General features: G+C 35.5%; 1 protein-coding gene across 1 annotated transcript; it reads left to right on the forward strand.

The window, feature by feature from the left end:
• Positions 1 to 3,139: 3,139 nt before the first annotated feature.
• On the forward strand, positions 3,140 to 19,695 carry dhdds (dehydrodolichyl diphosphate synthase). Its single transcript, XM_079895323.1, has 9 exons — positions 3,140 to 3,192; positions 3,867 to 3,940; positions 6,174 to 6,290; positions 9,216 to 9,358; positions 9,437 to 9,553; positions 12,012 to 12,113; positions 15,248 to 15,362; positions 17,020 to 17,127; positions 19,120 to 19,695. Exons 2-9 carry the CDS (start codon positions 3,878 to 3,880, stop codon positions 19,360 to 19,362), a joined length of 1,008 nt encoding a protein of 335 aa, XP_079751449.1. The 5' UTR covers positions 3,140 to 3,192; positions 3,867 to 3,877; the 3' UTR covers positions 19,363 to 19,695.
• The last annotated feature ends 56 nt before the right edge of the window (positions 19,696 to 19,751 follow it).

Here is a 19,751-nt window from a genome sequence, read left to right on the forward strand (position 1 = left end):
GCCCTCTAGTGTACGCTTCCCAATCCCAAAAAAATTAATCCCAATTCCAATTCATTGATTTAGAACAGAAAGGAATGCAGGCATAATGCTTACTGCATACTACACACTATATACTACATACTGACCACCTTTTTTTTTTTTTCTTTTTTTTTTTGCACAAATTAAAAGAAAATACAACACCAAGGACATACTGATGCATATACAGTGCCGGAGAAGGCAAAAAGCCAGTATGGCTTATCTAAAGCCTCCACCAAAGAAAGATAAAAAATAACTAAAGAATGCAAACACAATATAATACAACTCATACAAACATTAATAAAAGAAAAAGAAAAATATATATATATGTCATGATAATACTGGTGATAAAACAACAAGCATTTCTCAGTAAAATGAAAATACAATGAAAAATATAGAATCAACCAAATGCACAAACTACTTCATCAGCAGACCTCTTAAAACTCGTTTAAAGCTCTCTATTGAGGTGCATTGTCTCGCCACATAAGAAAATCTATTCCATATCTGTGTACTTTTAAATCTTATTGAAAATTGGCCTCTACATGTGGTAAAGTTTGGAGGATGGAGATCCATTACCTGCCTGGTATTATAGGCATGAACAGCTGAGTTAGCTTTAAAGTATAACATGAACTGACCAGGAATCTTTCCTTCCGATGAAAATAATTTGTACATGAAAACACATATTTGGAAGGTGTTAATGTCAAAAATTGAAAAAATCTGCAGTTTCTTAAATAACATAGCTGAAGATGTGTGGGAACCTGAACGAGCCGCTATCCTGACAAACCGTTTCTGGAGAATAAAAATTTTATGTAGCTTTGTAGGAAATGTGCTCCCCCACACCATGTTAGAATATGACAAATACGGATAAATTAAACTGTAATATAGGGTACGGAGACATTTTGGAGTAACAAGATGGCTAATCCTCCTTATTATACCAACTGACTTGTTAATTTTGCCACAAACATAGTCTATGTGTCCTCTCCAACTCAAACCTTCATCAATAATAACTCCTAAAAATGTTGTTGTTGTTAACTGAAGCATCTCAGTACCTTTTATTTAAAGTCCACATGAAATCAAAATGGAAGCTTTTAGTATAATTATATGTTACCCCCTACATTATGCTGAAGCTGTTTGTTCACACATTTACTATTTTCAACATGATAAATGGCACATAATGCACTATGGGGATAGGGAACGATTCAGACGATCAAACGATTAAATGCTTTCCATTGGGGCGAATGAAGTCTGGTTTCACGTTAACCGCCGCAGCTCCGGTCCAGAGACGCGATACACAGAGCGAATCAAATGATCAAGTCGATGCACACCAGAAAACACATTGGATCCATTTGAATTCTGCACAGAAAGCTTGTATTTTAAAGAGATATGGAGGAGATTAGGAGGAAATTGCGGCTTTAACGAGCTCAACGGTTCTGCTGTTCGACATGTCCCGCCCTGTCTTGTGTCCTCCTGTTTCAGTGGAAATTGTCAACACATTGAATAACGATGCGCGTTTCAAGGCACTTTCTAAGTGATGTTGGGTGACGTCACTTCTTGTTGACGTTCGAAGTATTGTCAAACAAAACGGAGGCTAGCTCGACCCTCCCTCCTCCTCATCCGCACACTAACCCCCCAAACCCCACCCCCAATTCCTTCTTGTCGGTTATTGGCTGGAACACTGTTTGTTATGTTTCGTGGTCCAGGCTGGGCCAGTTTGTTTTTGTTGCTGTTTGTGGAGCCTGGGCTGTCTACAGAGACCGTATTTTTTTACAGTGTGTTCAGGGGACAGGCAGCTAGCGGATAGTGAGGAGATGTTTGCTGGATGTGACAAAAAATGTTTTGGCCTAAAAAACGCGTGACATCGCTTAGAGCACCTTTAAGTCTAGCGGTGTACGAAAAAACTCACTAATCCTATTTAGTACACTATATGGGTTGCGTATGGAATACCATTTCCACCTCATAAAAAAAAAAAAAAAACTTTTGTAAATGATTATTATGACATAAAAAGTCTTAATTATGGCATACTAAGTCATGTTTATCAGATGAAAATTTGAATTGATGACACACTAAGCCAAAATTATGACATAAAGAGTCGAAATTATGGCATAAAGAGTCATAATCTTATAGTATTTATGGCTTACTTTACTTTATCTCACAATTTCAACTTTTTATTACATTATTATATAAGTCAAAACTTTTACTTAGTATGTCATGATTATGACTTAGTCTTTCATAGTTTCCGACTTATTAATATCATAATTTAAACTTTTTTTCATCTCATAACCATGACTTAGTATAATTATGATTTACCAAAGCATGTTTTTTTTTTTCTCTTATGTGGCAGAAATTCCGTAATTCCATAATTTCCAAAACTTTTCCAGGCAATTATTTGCAAATGCATGAAATGTAAATGACTTAAATAAGCGTATAAGGTTTATGCTTCAGATGAAAAGAACTAGACTGTTTATTCTATAAAATTTTAAAAGTTTTCATAATTAAGACTACAATACAGGTGTATGAGCAAAATAGACAATGGTCTAAATTTAGATAATTACTTTGTAAAATATTTTATTTCTGAAAACCAATAATTGTACATTATATCTAAAATTATTTATGATAATGTCATGATTATAGTGACTTTCTTTTGCCAAAACATATTTTAGATTTAATTTAATTTATTTTATTTTAATTGTCCCTACTAATAGTACGGAATTATTTTAAAATAAATAAATAAATAAATAAATAAATAAATGTAACGTATTTTCATACACAAATGTATAAAATGTATGTTCTCATTTCTTATTGCTAAGCCCCCCACTTATCTCTTACTCCACACTTATCTGGATACTCTTGCTTCCTCCAAAGCTATAACAACTATTTCATTGTGCAAAATATGACATAAATATTTATATAGTAGCCTTTGTGTTTTGTTTTCTATACTCCTGGCCCTTTTTTGCAATAAAAAAGTATTTGAAAATAATAAAACAACAAAGAAAGTCGAACGTATATTATTTGTATAAATTGCAACGTTTTAAGCGACGAAACAATAGTTTAATAATGTGCTGGGACGTTTTGCATTGGTCGAATAATAAGAATTTTATTTTGGCGATTGCTTTGCTGTCGCGTTTCTGTGGCGTCACTTCCTGTCAGGGGAAGAGGACGTCATCTCACAGACAGGCGGTGAGTTGGAGCTTTACGATTTCTTTAAAAACAGCGAATTAACGCTTTAAATCAAGATGATTTCGCATTCTGTGAATGAAAGCCTGCTTTTAATGAAAGTGATGACAGTGACATGCTAATTTTACTGTCGTAGTATTTACGATAGTTAGCGTTAGTTCCTTTTACGCAGGAACCAGTTATAATAAGTCATAATAATAATATTGATAAATTTCATTCTGTTGATTTGAATGAGTCGCTATTTACTGATATAGTTAAAGGTGTGAGTGTTTTCAGATTGGCAATGTTTACTTTGAGAAAACGTGTATTGTGTGCAATATATTGTCTTATTCTGACAAATATGACAGACGTTTATATTTTAATACATTATTAACCCTATGAGGACCATTTCAGAAATAGAGAGATTTGTTTATGTCTGTTTTTCAAAATCTATAAGTGTTTGCATTGGCTGTCTAGCACACTGCTTCTACAGACATCAACATCATTTACATTTAATCATATAAATGGTTGAAGATTAAGCTAGATTGGTACAATTGCAGTGCATAAATAAGTTTGATTATAATAAGTGCCTGTTTATGGCTCATGCACAAGATGTGTTTTTAACTGTTTCTTTTGGTCTTGTTCGGTCGTCCACTATTGTACATATTGTGACAGTAACTCTCCTCTTTTTTACACAGAAACAACTGCAATGTCGTGGATTCGAGAGCGGGAATTATCCTTTATAGAAAGGCTCACTGCCAACATCCTGAGGGTGTGTATCAGAGAAGGGGAGTTCGTGGAAAAGTCAAGAGAAAATCTGTAACAAATATATAAATAAGATAAAAATAAATAAATAAAAATGTGATTAAAAAAATTAGTTATTTATCTGTTAAATATATTACCTTAGATTAAAATAGATAAATAAAAATTAGGTTAAAATTAATTAAACAAATAATACATTAAATAGTACATTGTATGTATATATATATATATATATATATATATATGTATGTATGTATGTATGTATATATATATGTATATGATATATATATATATGTATATATACAGGTGCTGGTCATATAATTAGAATATCATCAAAAAGTTGATTTATTTCAGTTATTCCATTCAAAAAGTGAAACTTGTATATTATATAGACTCATTACATGCAAAGTGAGATATCTCAAGCCTTTATTTGTTATAATTTTGATGATTATGGCTTACAGCTTGTGAAACCCACGAAATCAAAATCTCAGAAAATTAGAATATTTCATGAAATCACACAGTAATTACACAGTGATACCATGGTCATTGAACCAGGTTTTGGTTATTTTGGCAGTGTGGGCCGGTGCAAATCCTGCTGGAAAATGAAGTCAGCATCTCCATAAAGCTTGTTTGCTGAAGGAAGCATGAAGTGCTCTGGAAATGTCCTGGTAGACGCCTGCATTGGACAGCACAGTGGACCAACACCAGCCGATGACATGGCTCCCCAAACCAACACAGACTGTGGAAACTTCACACTGGACTTCAAGCATCTTGGATTGTGTGCCTCTCCATTCTTCCTCCAGACTCTGGGACCTTGGTTTCCAAATGAGATGCAAAATTTGCCCTCATCAGAAAAGAGGACTTTGGTCCACTGTGCTTTATTAAATCCAGAGTCAACACAGCCGTCTACCAGGACATTTCCAGAGCACTTCATGCTTCCTTCAGCAGACAAGCTTTATGGAGATGCTTCCTTCATTTTCCAGCAGGATTTGCACCGGCCCACACTGCCAAAATAACCAAAACCTGGTTCAATGACCATGGTATCACTGTGTAATTACTGTCTGATTTCATGTAATATTCTAATTTTCTGAGATTTTGATTTCGTGGGTTTCATAAACTGTAAGCCATAATCATAAAAATTATAACAAATAAAGGCTTGAAATATCTCACTTTGCATGTAATGAGTCTATATAATATACAAGTTTCACTTTTTTAACGGAATTACTGAAATAAATCAACTTTTTGATGATATTCTAATTATATAACCAGCACCTGTATATGTATATATATATATGTATATGTATATGTATATGTATATGTATGTATGTGTGTATGTAGTGAGTAGAAAAATATATATTAATGTAACTTAAGAGAAACTATTTTAGATTTATAATATACATTTTTCAGTGTATATATTTGGTGTTTATTAAAGATAGATGTCTTTTAAATATCAAGGTGGGGGTCCCTCACATGAGGATGATCATATTTGCTGGTCAGTGGCATCTAAGGGTGTGTTCACACTTGGCATGTTTGGTTGGATTAAAACACACCCTGGTGCGATTGCTCTGTTAGTGCGGTTCATTTGAATAAGTGTGAGCGCTGCCGTCTGAACCCTGGTGCCACCAAACAAGCGGACCGAGACGCTGAAAAGATGAGTCTTGCTCCGTTTCCAAGCGACCCTGGTGCGGTTCGAATGAAATATGAACGCAACACGGACCAAAGACATGTAAAAGATCCAAAAACAGGACATGATGTCAGAAGATGCGGCCCTAAAAAGGACAGAATCCTCAATCAAGCCTGTTTTTTCTCGTCATAGTCGTGATGTTGCCCATCACAGTTCAGTACAGGCGTCAGATCCACGTCTCCTCTTCATTTGTGTGTGTGACGGAGGGATTCCTGACGATGTTTTGACTCCTTTACAGATTTTATAAGCTCTTCACGAGTTCTTAGTTGGCCAAAATACCATCATATGTAGCTATGCACAGTTCCATCGCAAAATATACATAATAAAAGCCAACCAATCACGTTGTGAACATATCCCTATCTTTAGGTTCGGTGTTAAAATGCCATTTTGAACGTAAACTGGACCAGGAATGAATGTTTTTATTTCTTGGTCCGAACCAATCGAACCGGACTACAAGTGTGAACACACCCTGAAATATCGAAATCCCCTGTTTCATCTGGTGGCCTGTACAGTGAATTGCACTGAAATAATCATCTAAAACCCTCTTTTTCTTTCTCAGGCAGGGCCCATGCCCAAACATGTGGCCTTTATCATGGACGGTAATAGGCGTTACGCCCAGAAGACGCATGTGGAGCGGCAGGAGGGCCACTCACAGGGCTTTGAGAAACTGGCGGAGGTAAGTGTGCAGATAGTCTCAGATACTGACTAACTCATATACAAACTAGATGGATTTATTAGGCAATATTTGGCCATTTTGACTCCCTGAGCGATTAACAGACATCTTACCTCCCCCTTCTGTCTGTTACACAATCTACGTTATTATTTTTTAATTCAGCAATTTTGCACTGGCCATGAAATTGTACTTTATACATCTGTATTACACTCTGTCAGTATCGGCCATTAAAAAATACACACAATACAAAAATAAACTTAAATTATCTTTAAAATATATTTAAAATGATATAACCTACATACGTGTTTCACATTCTTTTTGTGGCAAGAAAACATCCCTAAACTTCTGAAAGTGAACAGCAGTGTTAGCATAATAAGTGTTATTTTAACATCAGTGTAAACCACGGGGTTCAGGTCTACATTAGGGTTATTTAACAACAGAAACTAAATAATCAAATGTAAAAATAAACACTGCTTAGTTTTCACTGCATGAATTAAATATACACTGATTCTTATTAAAGCTATAAAAGTTATTCAGCCGAGAGCAGTGAGTGATATTATCTTTGTCTTCTGTTCATGACCCCAGTTATTGCAAGCCGTTGCGATATGCATATCACGATATTTCTATAATTTCGATATATTGTGCAGCCCTAACGTTAAGCGGTTTCTAATAAACACTTCAAATCAAACCCAAACAAACACACACCTCCCTTCATTGCTCCGCCCCCCAAATGCACAAACACACAATGCAAGCGTGGATGACTCTTCATCATAGCTGAAGAGAAGCAAACTAAGGCTTTGTGAAAAACAACATGATGATGACAAATGAACCACAAGTATAAAAAGAATAAGGAACATAGAACAAGAACAAAAAATGAACATGCAGCACAAGAGAGTATATACAAGCCAGAGTTGGTTGTTAGTCTCCAGCAGCTCCAGACAAACAATGACACTCAAGACTGTGTAAATCGGACGGTTCATTGCAATACGATATGATATTGATTCTCTCAGCCAGCGATACGATATTTGCCGATACCTCAAAAAATTATATTCTATTCAATTCAATTCAATTATATTCTATTCAGGGCTACATCGATTGATTGATATACCTTGTCACCTGACCTAAATACTGCGCTCTGATTCGCTAAAACTGACTTATCGGGTTGTGTTCACAAACAACAAGGGTGCTGCTTGTCGGTTTCTGCTGTAAAACATTAACTCACGATGTGTTGACAGAGGACAAATACTGGCTTTTGTGACAAAACGTGTTTGGGGTTCAGTCAATCTTGTCAGGCGTCTATTTCAGATGAGGAGATTAAAGGAGAACTCCGGTCAATTTTAACATTGAGCTCATTTTTTTGTACATTTGGAGTGCTGTCAATACAGAGAACAACGACAAAAATCGGTGTTGCCTACACCGAGTTATCCTCTTTTTAAAATTTGCACCCTGTTGACTTGAATGGGGCAAGTTTTAAACCTGCTTTTAGCCTCTTAACATCCTTGATGTGTCATTACAAGTGCACAGAAAATGTGAGTGATTCCTTCAGAGTGAACACGGGTGAATCTGACTGCAGTAGATGTGAAAGAAATGTATAAAAATGATGTTATTTAAGCCAGCGCAAATACCTGTGTTTACATCCTGTTTTCGGTTGAAGTCCAAAGTAGTCGATTGCCGAGTTCACGTACATAGGTTTAGTTACCTATTATCACGCGCAAATAATAGGTAACTGCTGTATGCAACACCGATTTTTGTCGTTGTTCTCTGTATTGACAGCACTCCAAATGTACAAAAAAATGAGAGAAAAAGGAGTTCTCCTTTAACGTTACAAAGACACACCGGCAGACAGTAAGTAAGGTGGGTAAATGAAAATGTGCGCTTTGGCGGAAATGCTTAGATGGACGTTACGCAAGGATGTAGAGAGTGTCAAAATAAAGGTACCGTATTATATCGATATTTTATGTGTGGCATCGATGCATCGTATCGTTAGACATTTGATCAACAGCAGATCTTGCTTCAATGCAAGGCAAGGCAAGTTTATTTATATAGCACATTTCATACACAATGGCAATTCAAAGTGCTTTACATAGAAGAAATAAAAATAATAAAAAGAAATAAGAATAATTAAAACAGTTTAGAAAAATAAAATAAAATACAGTACAGTACAAACAGTCGGACTTCAGCGAAAGGTTACTCATGTATGAAGCAGAAACAACGTCCTCGTCGCTCTCTCCAGTGCTGGAAAGCTTTTCTAATATTAACCCGGGTCCTGAAGCTCTTGCCTGATCATAACCCTTCTATTTCCAGATATTCCTCTGATCCTTTCTCTTTTGTAAAGTCTCTCAGCCATCTCTCTTTCTACTGTCTTTCTTCAGATTTCTCTCTCTCTCTCTCCTCCCCCATCATGAGTGGACACACCCCCTACCGCTGATCGGCTACTAGTGTGTTGTGCTGCTCGGTCCGATTCACTTTCAACAACATTTCTTAGAAATCGCTTGCTGCACCTTTACAATCAATCTATAGACCAGGGTTCACCAATCTCGGTCCTGGAGGGCCGCTGTCCTGCAGAGTTTAGCTCCAACCAGCTCCAACACACCTGTTTGAAAGTTTCTAGTATGCCTAATGAGACCTTGATTAGCTGGTTCAGGTGTGTTTAATTGGGGTTGGAGCTAAACTCTGCAGGACAGCGGCCCTCCAGGACCGAGATTGGTGAACCCTGCTATAGACCATCAATTCACTAACCATCATGCATATTGCACACACAACTGTCAACAAGCTCCCATCAGATGCACCATATCTGAATCTCATATACGTCATGTAAAAATAAAACGAACTGTGCTTGGATCCCTTTATATGACGCTCTCAGTTTGAAATTTCTTGTGTTGTTTTTTTTTTTTTTTCTCTTAATGTGCATTGTTTCCACTCTCATAGACGCTCCGCTGGTGCCTGAACCTGGGTATTCATGAGGTGACCGTATATGCATTCAGCATTGAGAACTTCAAGCGTGCCAAACAAGAGGTGGATGGCTTGATGGAGCTGGCCAGACAGAAGTTCAGCCGCTTGCTGAATGAGCAGTAAGTTACTCCCGCACAAGATCTATTCCTCTATCGGCTGGCTGAATAGAATCGGTACAGTGCGTATGTGATTTATAGGGAGAATCTTGAGAAGCATGGTGTGTGTATTCGTGTGCTGGGAGACCTGACTCTTCTACCTGAAGATCTGCAGCAGGTTATTGCCAAAGCCGTGGTGTCAACTAGAGCACACAACAAGTAAGCACTGCATACTATTTTCTTTTTATAACTTTTGACCTTGTATTTTACAGATCTCCCATCGCTCGTCTCCAATTAGTGCAAAATTCCACAAAGGGAAACGTAAATTTGATCACGTTACTCCAATTTTAAAATCTCTGCATTGCCTGCCTTTAAAATTCTTCCTTATGTTTTTAAATCCTTAAATAATCTGGCACCGAGCTATTTGTCTGAGCTACTCTATCTACACAATCCCACACGAAATCTGAGGTCTGGTGATAAGAGACTTCTCTCTGTCCCCAGATCGCGATTAAAGCATAGAGGAGATCGAGCCTTTGCTGTTGCCGGCCCTAGGCGGTGAAACAGCCTTTCGGCGTATATCAGATCGGCACAGTCTGCTTTTAAATTATCTCTTAAAACCCATTTCTTTTGCTTGGCTTCCAATTCACTGTGAGCTTCTGTCATAAATGTGTGTTTTGCCCTGTGTTTCTTCATTTTTTATGTTGTTCAGCACTTTGGTCAGCTGTGCTTGCTGTTTTTAAATGTGCTATATAAATAAAACAAACTTGAAACTTGAGATCTTCGTCAAAATAAATACAAATTTTAGCTGTCGCCCGGCTGTACTCAATAAACAAGTATTAGGGGTTGCACAGACTAGTCGACTTTAATGCTCTACCATGACGCTTTAAAGGGATAGTTCACTTTGAAATTAAATTTTGGTATGTTTTAGCTTACCTGAAGGGCATCCAAGATGTAGGTGTCTTTTTTTCCGCAGTAGTTTCAATTTTGATATTTTTAGGTCAAACCGTTCTTGTCTGACAGTCATATAATGCAGGTCTATGGTCACTATCTCAAAGAGCATGCACAGAGAAGTCCAAATTAAACAATTCCCCATCGTCCAAATTAAACAATTCCCCATCGTAAGTACACATTGATGGCCTAAGACACGAAACGAGCGGTTTGTGTGAGAAAACGAACAGTATTTATATCGTTTTTACCTCTTATAACACAACCACGTCCAAGTGATCTGAGGGCGCGGGCGCTTCCTGCTGTGTGACGTGTGCGCAGACTGGTGCATAGATATATATACACTAGATGTCGCATTAAAGACATTCGTTCCAATGAACTGCCGTAGCCAAGGCGACATCTAGTGTATATATCTATGCACCAGTCTGCGCACACGACACACAGAAGGAAGCGCCCGCGCCCTCAGATCACTTGGACGTGTGCTGTGTATAAGAGGTAAAAACGATATAAATACTGTTCGTTTTCTCACACAAACCGCTCGTTTCGTGTCTTAGGCCATCAATGTGTACTTACGATGGGGAATTGTTTAATTTGGACGATGGGGAATTGTTTAATTTGGACTTCTCTGTGCATGCTCTTTGAGACAGTGACCACAGACCTGCATTATATGACTGTCAGACAAGAACGGTTTGACCTAAAAATATCAAAATTGAAACTACTGTGGAAAAAAAGACACCTACATCTTGGATGCTCTTGAGGTAAGCTAAAACATACCAAAATTTAATTTCAAAGTGAACTATCCCTTTAAGTTTGACGTTGACTAGTTGCTGATCATGGTCTAGAGGGCAAAACGTGATAATAAATCTTTGAAATCCACTTTAACGCTCCATTTCCAACAGTTAAAATGTCAAATAAAAGCATAATCTCAGAGCGCTCCACAAGATATGTTTGGTTATACCATCTGGATGCTCAAAATTGATCAGGTGAATTCACGTTTTAAACAGCTTATTGTACACGTAAGTTAATCGCTGTTCTAAACTAATGCGCTGCTGCATTGTAACACACACACACACACACACACATACAGTAGCTCGCACATCACGTGCAGATCATGCATACAGAAACATTCAGTAGCGCAGAAATGTACTCAGCTGTTCTGTGATTTATTAATAAAGTAGCTTAGAAACTGAAAAGTTTTAGCATTTACTTCTTAGTAACTAAAACCCACAGCTTCACTATTAGTAGAGAGACGCTGGCAGGTAGAATTCATTCACACACAATCGCTCTCTCACTAATGCATTCATATAAATGTGATCTTTTACTGTGCTACTTTATCTGGATCTGATTTATAACGAGCAGAAATTTAACGACCCAAAGACTAAAGAACTGATAAAAATAAGCTGTTATGTATGAGCAATAGCCTTGAGTCATGTGTCAAGCTGTGCACAAGGCAAACCACGTTCGAGTCTCAGCTTGAGGTTCAGGCTTATTTAATCATGAATGACGTCATCAGCGACTAGTCGACGCCACCTCGACTTTAATCACATAAATATCACTTTAAACACTTAAAAGTCGTTCAACCCCTAACAAGTATAGATAAACTCTGTTGCATGGTAGTGTATGAGTTAACTAACTAAACATTCATTGTGTTTTTAGAGCATGATATGTATCTGATGCATTTGCTGAAGTTCATTCATCTCATATGTTGCTGACGGTGTATTTGATTATACAGGTGTTTTCTGAATGTCTGCTTTGCGTACACCTCAAGACATGAAATCGCAAATGCTGTGAAGGAAATGGCATGGGGAGTGGAACAGGGCCTGATCAAATCCAGGTTAACATTGCTTTTCACTTAGTTTTCCTGAAATAAATGTGAGGAAACAATAACATCTGTTTTATTACCTGTAAAGGTTACCTGTCACATTTCATTGTTATGCAGATGACTTGCAAATATATCTACCGTTACAAAATGGAAATAATGTGCAATCTCTATTGTCTTGCCTGTCTGATCTTAAATCATGGCTTGCTTGTAATTTTTTATACCTCAATGAAAAAAAGACTTTTGGTTGTAGTGTTTGGCCCTAGAGGAACCAAAGGCGCAGCAGAGTTAAATTTTGGATCACTGACATTATACAGTGCCAGTCAAAAGTTTGGAAACATTACTATTTTTAATGTTTTTGAAAGAAGTCTCTTATGCTCATCAAGCCTGCAGTTAAAAAAAAACAAAAAAACAGTAATATTATGAAATATTATTAAAATTTTAAATAATGGTTCTCTTTTTTAATATATTTTAAAATGTAATTTATTTTTGTGATGCAAAGCTGAATTTTCATCAGCAAGTACTCCAGTCTTTGGTGTCTTATGATCCTTCAGAAATCATTCTAATATGCTGATTTGATACTCAGTTATTATCAATGATGGAAACAGTTGTGCTGTTTAATATATTTTTTTGGAATACTTTTTTCAGGATTCATTGATGAGTAAAACGTTAACAGCATTTATTCATAAAAACAGCATTTATTCAAAATAAAAACATTTCTAACAATATAAATCGTAACCATCACCTTTTATCAATTTAACGCATCCTTGTTGAATTAAAGTACTAATTTCTTTAAAAAAAAAATAGTTATTGTTCCCAAACTTTTGAACGGTAGTGTATATTGTTACAAAAGATTTCTATTCTAAATAAATACAGTTCTTTTTAACTTTTTATTCATCAAATAATCCTGAAAAAAGTATCTCAGGTTAAAAAAAAATATTAAGCAGCACAACTGTTTCCAACATTGATCATAAATCAGCATATTAGAATGATTTCTGAAGGATCATAAGACACCAAAGACTGGAGTACTTGCTGATGAAAATTCAGCTTTGCATCACAAAAATAAATTACATTTTAAAATATATTAAAAAAGAGAACCATTATTTTAAATTTTAATAATATTTCATAATATTACTGTTTTTTTTGTTGTTTTTTTGTTTTTTTTAACTGCAGGCTTGATGAGCATAAGAGACTTCTTTCAAAAACATTAAAAATAGTAATGTTTCCAAACTTTTGACTGGTACTGTATGTGAAAGATCGTGTTAAAAACTTGGGTGTTTATATTGATAGCGCACTGAAATTGAATGCACAGGTAAATTATGTGGTCAAGTTTTTTTCACTTGAGAAATTTGGCTAAAATGAAATCATCTTTGACACATAAGAGTCTTGAAATTGCAATCCATGCTCTTATATCCTCAAGACTTGACTATTGCAATTCTTTATATAAGGGTATTAGTCAAGCATCTATTCAACGGCTGCAAAGGGTACAAAATGCTGCAGCGAGATTATTAACTAACACTAAAAAACGTGAACACATTACTCCGTCCTTGGTCCGTTTACATTGGCTCCCTGTACAATATAGAATTGATTTTAAACTCCTTCTATTAGTGTATAAATCTCTTCACGGCCTTGCACGACTTATTTATCAGATTTGTTAATAGGGTACAAGACAGGTAGAACCTTGAGATCATCAACTCAAAACTTGTTAAAAGTTGCGAGGACCAAGTTAAGCCAGAAAGGGGATTGTGCCTTTGGGGTGGTTGCTCCAAAACTTTGGAATAGCTTACCATCACATGTTAGGGACGCTGATTCTGTACATGTTTTTAAAGTACAACTTAAGACACACTTGTTTGAAATGGCCTATTCATCTATTTGATGATAATGATTATTACTATATATATATATATATACAGTACCAGTCAAAAGTTTGGAAACATTACTATTTTTAATGTTTTTGAAAGAAGTCTCTTATGCTCATCAAGCCTGCAGTTATAAAAAATCAAAAACAAAAAAAAAAACAGTAATATTATGAAATATTATTACAATTTAAAATAATGGTTCTCTTTTTTAATATACTTTAAAATGTAATTTATTTTTGTGATGCAAAGCTGAATTTTCATCAGCAAGTACTCCAGTCTTTGGTGTCTTATGATCCTTCAGAAATCATTCTAATATGATGATTTATGATCAATGTTGGAAACAGTTGTGCTGCTTAATATTTTTTTTATAACCTGAGATACTTTTTTCAGGATTATTTGATGAATAAAAAGTTAAAAAGAACTGTATTTATTTAGAATAGAAATCTTTTGTAACAATATACACTACCGTTCAAAAGTTTGGGAACAATAACTTTTTTTTTTTTAAAGAAATTAGTACTTTAATTCAACAAGGATGCGTTAAATTGATAAAAGGTGATGGTAACGATTTATATTGTTAGAAATGTTTTTATTTTGAATAAATGCTGTTTTTATGAATAAATGCTGTTAACGTTTTACTCATCAATGAATCCTGAAAAAAGTATTCCAAAAATATATATTAAACAGCACAACTGTTTCCATCATTGATAATAACTGAGCATCAAATCATCATATTAGAATGATTTCTGAAGGATCATAAGACACCAAAGACTGGAGTACTTGCTGATGAAAATTCAGCTTTGCATCACAAAAATAAATTACATTTTAAAATATATTAAAAAAGAGAACCATTATTTTAAATTGTAATAATATTTCATAATATTACTGTTTTTTTTTTTTTTTTTTTTTTTTTTTTTTTTACTGCAGGCTTGATGAGCATAAGAGACTTCTTTCAAAAACATTAAAAATAGTAGTGTTTCCAAACTTTTGACTGGTACTGTATATATATATATATATATATATATATATATATATATATATATATATATACCGGTATATATATATATATATATATATATATATATATATATACCGGTGTATATATATATATATATATATATATATATATATATAATCAGTTTGTTTGAATATTGTTGTATTGTTTTTTTGAGATGGTGTAAAGCACATTGGTCAACATGTGTTGTTTGAATGGTGCTATACAAATAAAAGTGACATTGACATTGACATTAAAGCACTGTTAGTAATTGTTTTCTTCTCTCTGTGATTTGTCAGTGATGTGTCCGAGGTGCTTCTCAGTGAGTGTCTGTATAGCAGTAATTCTCCAAACCCCGATCTGCTCATCCGTACGTCTGGAGAAGTGCGCCTCAGTGACTTCCTACTGTGGCAGGTAATGGAGATTCGCATTAGTCAATGCTTTGCCAACGCAATGCTCAAAACATACAAGATTTGAGTTCAGCTGCTATTCATAGTTTCATAGATTCACAGTGGAACAATCTTGATTCAGAGACAATCACAGTGGTTCTTTCCAGAGGTGTTTCTAGCCTTTCATCAGGACTGGGCACTGGTCCCCCATCGAAAAAGTCTGCCCATATTTTAATTCTTTTTAAAATACTGTTGTTTTGTCATAAATTGTCTTTACCTGTAGTATAGAGTCATTCACAACTACACACGCAATAAAGAGCTTCTTCGTCGATGACAAACGATAGACTTTACAATAAGGTTCATTAGTTAACATTAGTTAACGTATTTACTAACATGAACTAACCATGAGCAAAACATTTAGGTTACACTTTATGGTTACACTTTATTTTAAGGTGTCATTGTTACAATGTAATTATATATTTAAGTACTGAGTAATATTAATCAACTACATGTACTTACTAAAGGGTTAGGGTAGGATTTGGTTTAGGGTTAGTTGTATGTAATTATGCATAATTTATAGTTATTACTACAGTAATTACATGTAACATATGTAACAATGACACTGTAAAATAAAGTGTTACCCACTTTATTTTGGTGTCAGTATTACAATGTAATTATACATTTAAGTACTGAGTAATAATAATTAACTATATGTACTTACTATAGGGTTAGGATTAGGATGAGGGATTGGTTTAGGGTTAATTGCATGTAATTATGCATAATTTATAATTATTTCTACAGTAATTACATGTTATATGTCACAATGACACTGTAAAATAAAGTGTTACCTACATTTGTTACTGCATTTGTTCATCTTTGTTAATGTTAGTTAATAAAAATAAAGCTGTTCATTGTTTGTTCATGTTAGTTCACAGTGCATTAACTAGTATCAGTAAATGTTTAAATTAGCATTAACTAAGATTAATAAATGTTGTTTATGTGCAGTTCAATATTAGTTCATGTTAACTAATGTAGGTAACTAATGTTATCTAATGAACCTTATTGTAAAGTGTTACTGAAGACATTTGCAAGTTTTGTTTCCCACAATGGATTGTAAGTAAATGTCCAGCTCATCCAGCGCTCTCTCTTGTCTTTATTATAAAATATCCCGTACTATTTCAGTGTGAGAAACCGCTGCAAACGTTTCAGCGCATGCGTGAACTGTCCTAATGAATCAAACAGAACTGTGAACAATTTCAGACCTTTAAGCAAACCCATCTGACAGATTAGATGAGAATGTTTCCTTCGCGAATCTGGCATCGCTAATTCTGATTATAAACAGCTGATAGAAAACACATTACATGATTGCTGAAATATTATCAGAGGAAATGATACTCAGTATTATTTTACCGGTGACTGGCGATGCCCCTGGTTCTTTTTACCTATGAGTATGATTAAGTCGGGCTGTTAAGAGCTGAGTAATTCCCATCTCTGCTTTTGCAAATGATATTTCCCCATCAAAACACAGTAACGGCAGCTGAAGGTCTGGCACCAGTCTCATGGATATCAATCTGCCATGTCCATTGTGCATCAAGCTCATATTGTTTTTAATATTCACCTTCCCCTGCAACTTTGAAGTGATGAATGTTTTTCATATTTCTTTATTATCTTATTCTCCACAGACCTCATATTCGTGTCTAGTGTTCCAGTCTGTCCTGTGGCCAGAATATTCTTTCTGGAATCTGTGTGAAGCTGTTTTGCAGTACCAGCTGAGTCATCGATCTCTCCAGGTATGCTAGATCTCTTTTGTTGTCCTGTTTTTATGGTGATTTATAGATGTAATTGCTGTTTTATCACCTAGAAACATTGAGTCTCATTCACGAAGTGTGCATACACACACAAATTTGTGAGTGAAATCTGGGTACTAATGATTTCACGAACAAATCAAGATTCACCAATAACTGTCACACTAGAATTTATTAAAAATTTAAGGCATGGAACATAAATTGCGATAGTCTTTTCTTCTCTACTGTGACGTATATCTGAGTGAAACGACTTGTCGAACAAGAACAAATGTAGGGCGGGGCTTGATTTTGTCCATAGGGGTTTGATTGGATGGTTATAGACACATATCATGTAAACACATCATCAGTGAAGAGATGGGGAAGTTATTTTGATTAAAGGGATAGTTCACTTTGAAATTAAATTTTGGTATGTTTTAGCTTACCTCAAGGGCATCCAAGATGTAGGTGTCTTTGTTTCCGCAGTAGTTTCAATTTTGATATTTTTAGGTCAAACCGTTCTTGTCTGTCAGTCATATAATGCAGGTCTGTGGTCACTGTCTCAAAGAGCATGCACAGAGTCCAAATTAAACAATTCCCCATCGTAAGTACACATTGATGGCCTAAGACACGAAACACGGTTTGTGTGAGAAAACGAACAGTATTTATATAGTTTTTTTAACTCTTGTACACAGCCACGTCCAAGTGATCTGAGGGCGCGCGCGCATCCTGGTGTGTGACGTGTGTGCAGACTGGTGCATAGGCGACATCTAGTGTATATATCTATGCACCAGTCTGCGCACACGTCACACAGCAGGATGCGCCCGCGCCCTCAGATCACTTGGACGTGGCTGTGTATAAGAGCTAAAAACGATATAAATACTGTTCGTTTTCTCACACAAACCGCTCGTTTCGTGTCTTAGGCCATCAATGTGTACTTACGATGGGGAATTGTTTAATTTGGACGATGGGGAATTGTTTAATTTGGACTCTGTGCATGCTCTTTGAGACAGTGACCACAGACCTACATTATATGACTGACAGACAAAAACGGTTTGACCTAAAAATATCAAAATTGAAACTACTGCGGAAAAAGACACCTACATCTTGGATGCCCTTGAGGTAAGCTAAAACATACCAAAATTTAATTTCAAAGTGAACTCTCCCTTTAAAAATAGTGAGGCACATGAATAAAAAAAATAATGTGCACTAATAAATCATTTATAATAAATACTGCTGTCAGTTTTAATTTTCATGGTGACCACACATATGCAAAAATCATAAAAATCAAAAGTGGCCTTATAATCATGTTAAGATAACAATAATTACAGAAATTACAGAAATTACAATAATTTTCTACATGGATATTTTATCACTCATTTGGCATTGCTCAGATCTTGCTGCGTGTCTATAGAGAGCTTTACATGTTTGCTGAGAGTGATGAAGGGCTGCAAAGGAAACGTTCTGCAGAAAGCTTTTATGTGGGCATGGCTTGGGCGTGCGGTCGCTCATTTAAAATACTCAATGTATTAACATTTGAACTCGGTTAATAACAAATTCATATGCATGAGTTGTGAATTATGCAGACTTTATTTTGTGAGAAGTTCTCCTGTGCATACAAATAAGAAATAATCTACGCAATTATTACTGAATGACACCCGTTGTTTTGAAAGGACCATTCATGTATTTAGCTCACTTATATTCTTAGATTAGTAATGGGACCTTATTGTAAAAAAAAACCCCACAACTTTCTATGATTAATAACATTTTGACCAGCATGAAGACACAGGATATTGTATTACAGCATGTGCTTAATGCTTATGTTTTTTTATTTTTTTAAATGTCAACTATGAATGTTTCCCTAAATGGTTTCCTAAATAACATGATTCTAGGAAGTACAGAAAAGTTGAGTACGGATGCAAAAGCATAAATTTGATGAATGTTACACTTGTGCAGTTACATTCATATTCACATTTGCTGCACATATTTGGTGTGTTGTAGAAAGCTCAGGCGCTGCACAGAGAAAGCCAAGCGCTCCAGCAGATGGAAGCAGATCGCACCTGTGTGACTGAGATCCTGCAGCATCGTGGGAATGGAAAGCCCATGGATGGCCAGAGTCGACAGACCGCACTGCTGAACTACACCGCCAGCCGAGAGGAGCGGGTGCGCTGCTTTCTGAACGCCCTTCAGCACAAGAGAGACACTTTCTTCACCGATTTAAGCAGCCAGGCTGTCGTGGCTTAGCTCTGAACTTTTTTTATTTACTGATCTGTAAATACTTTACATCTGGAAGGATGTTTCACCCCGTTTTATGGGGCAGTGGCTATGTATGTTTGTCAATAGAACAGATCTTAAATCTTCAAAATAAATTGATTGACCACAGGGGCTTCTTTTATGGACTAGAAATATGTTGTTCAAAAGTTTGGGATCAGTAAGGCTTTTAAAAGAAGTTACAAAATATTTTTATTTCAGAAAAATGCTGTATTTTTAACTTTTTATTCATCTAAGAATCCTGAAAAAAACGTGTACACAACTGTTTTCAACATTGATAATAATAATAAATGTTTCTTGAGCAGTAAATCAGCATATTAAAATGATTTCTGAAGGATCATGTGACACTGAAGACTGGAGTA

This window comes from Squalius cephalus (assembly GCF_949319135.1).
Source record: "Squalius cephalus genome assembly, chromosome: 15".
In the NCBI taxonomy this organism is placed as follows: Eukaryota; Metazoa; Chordata; class Actinopteri; order Cypriniformes; family Leuciscidae; genus Squalius; species Squalius cephalus.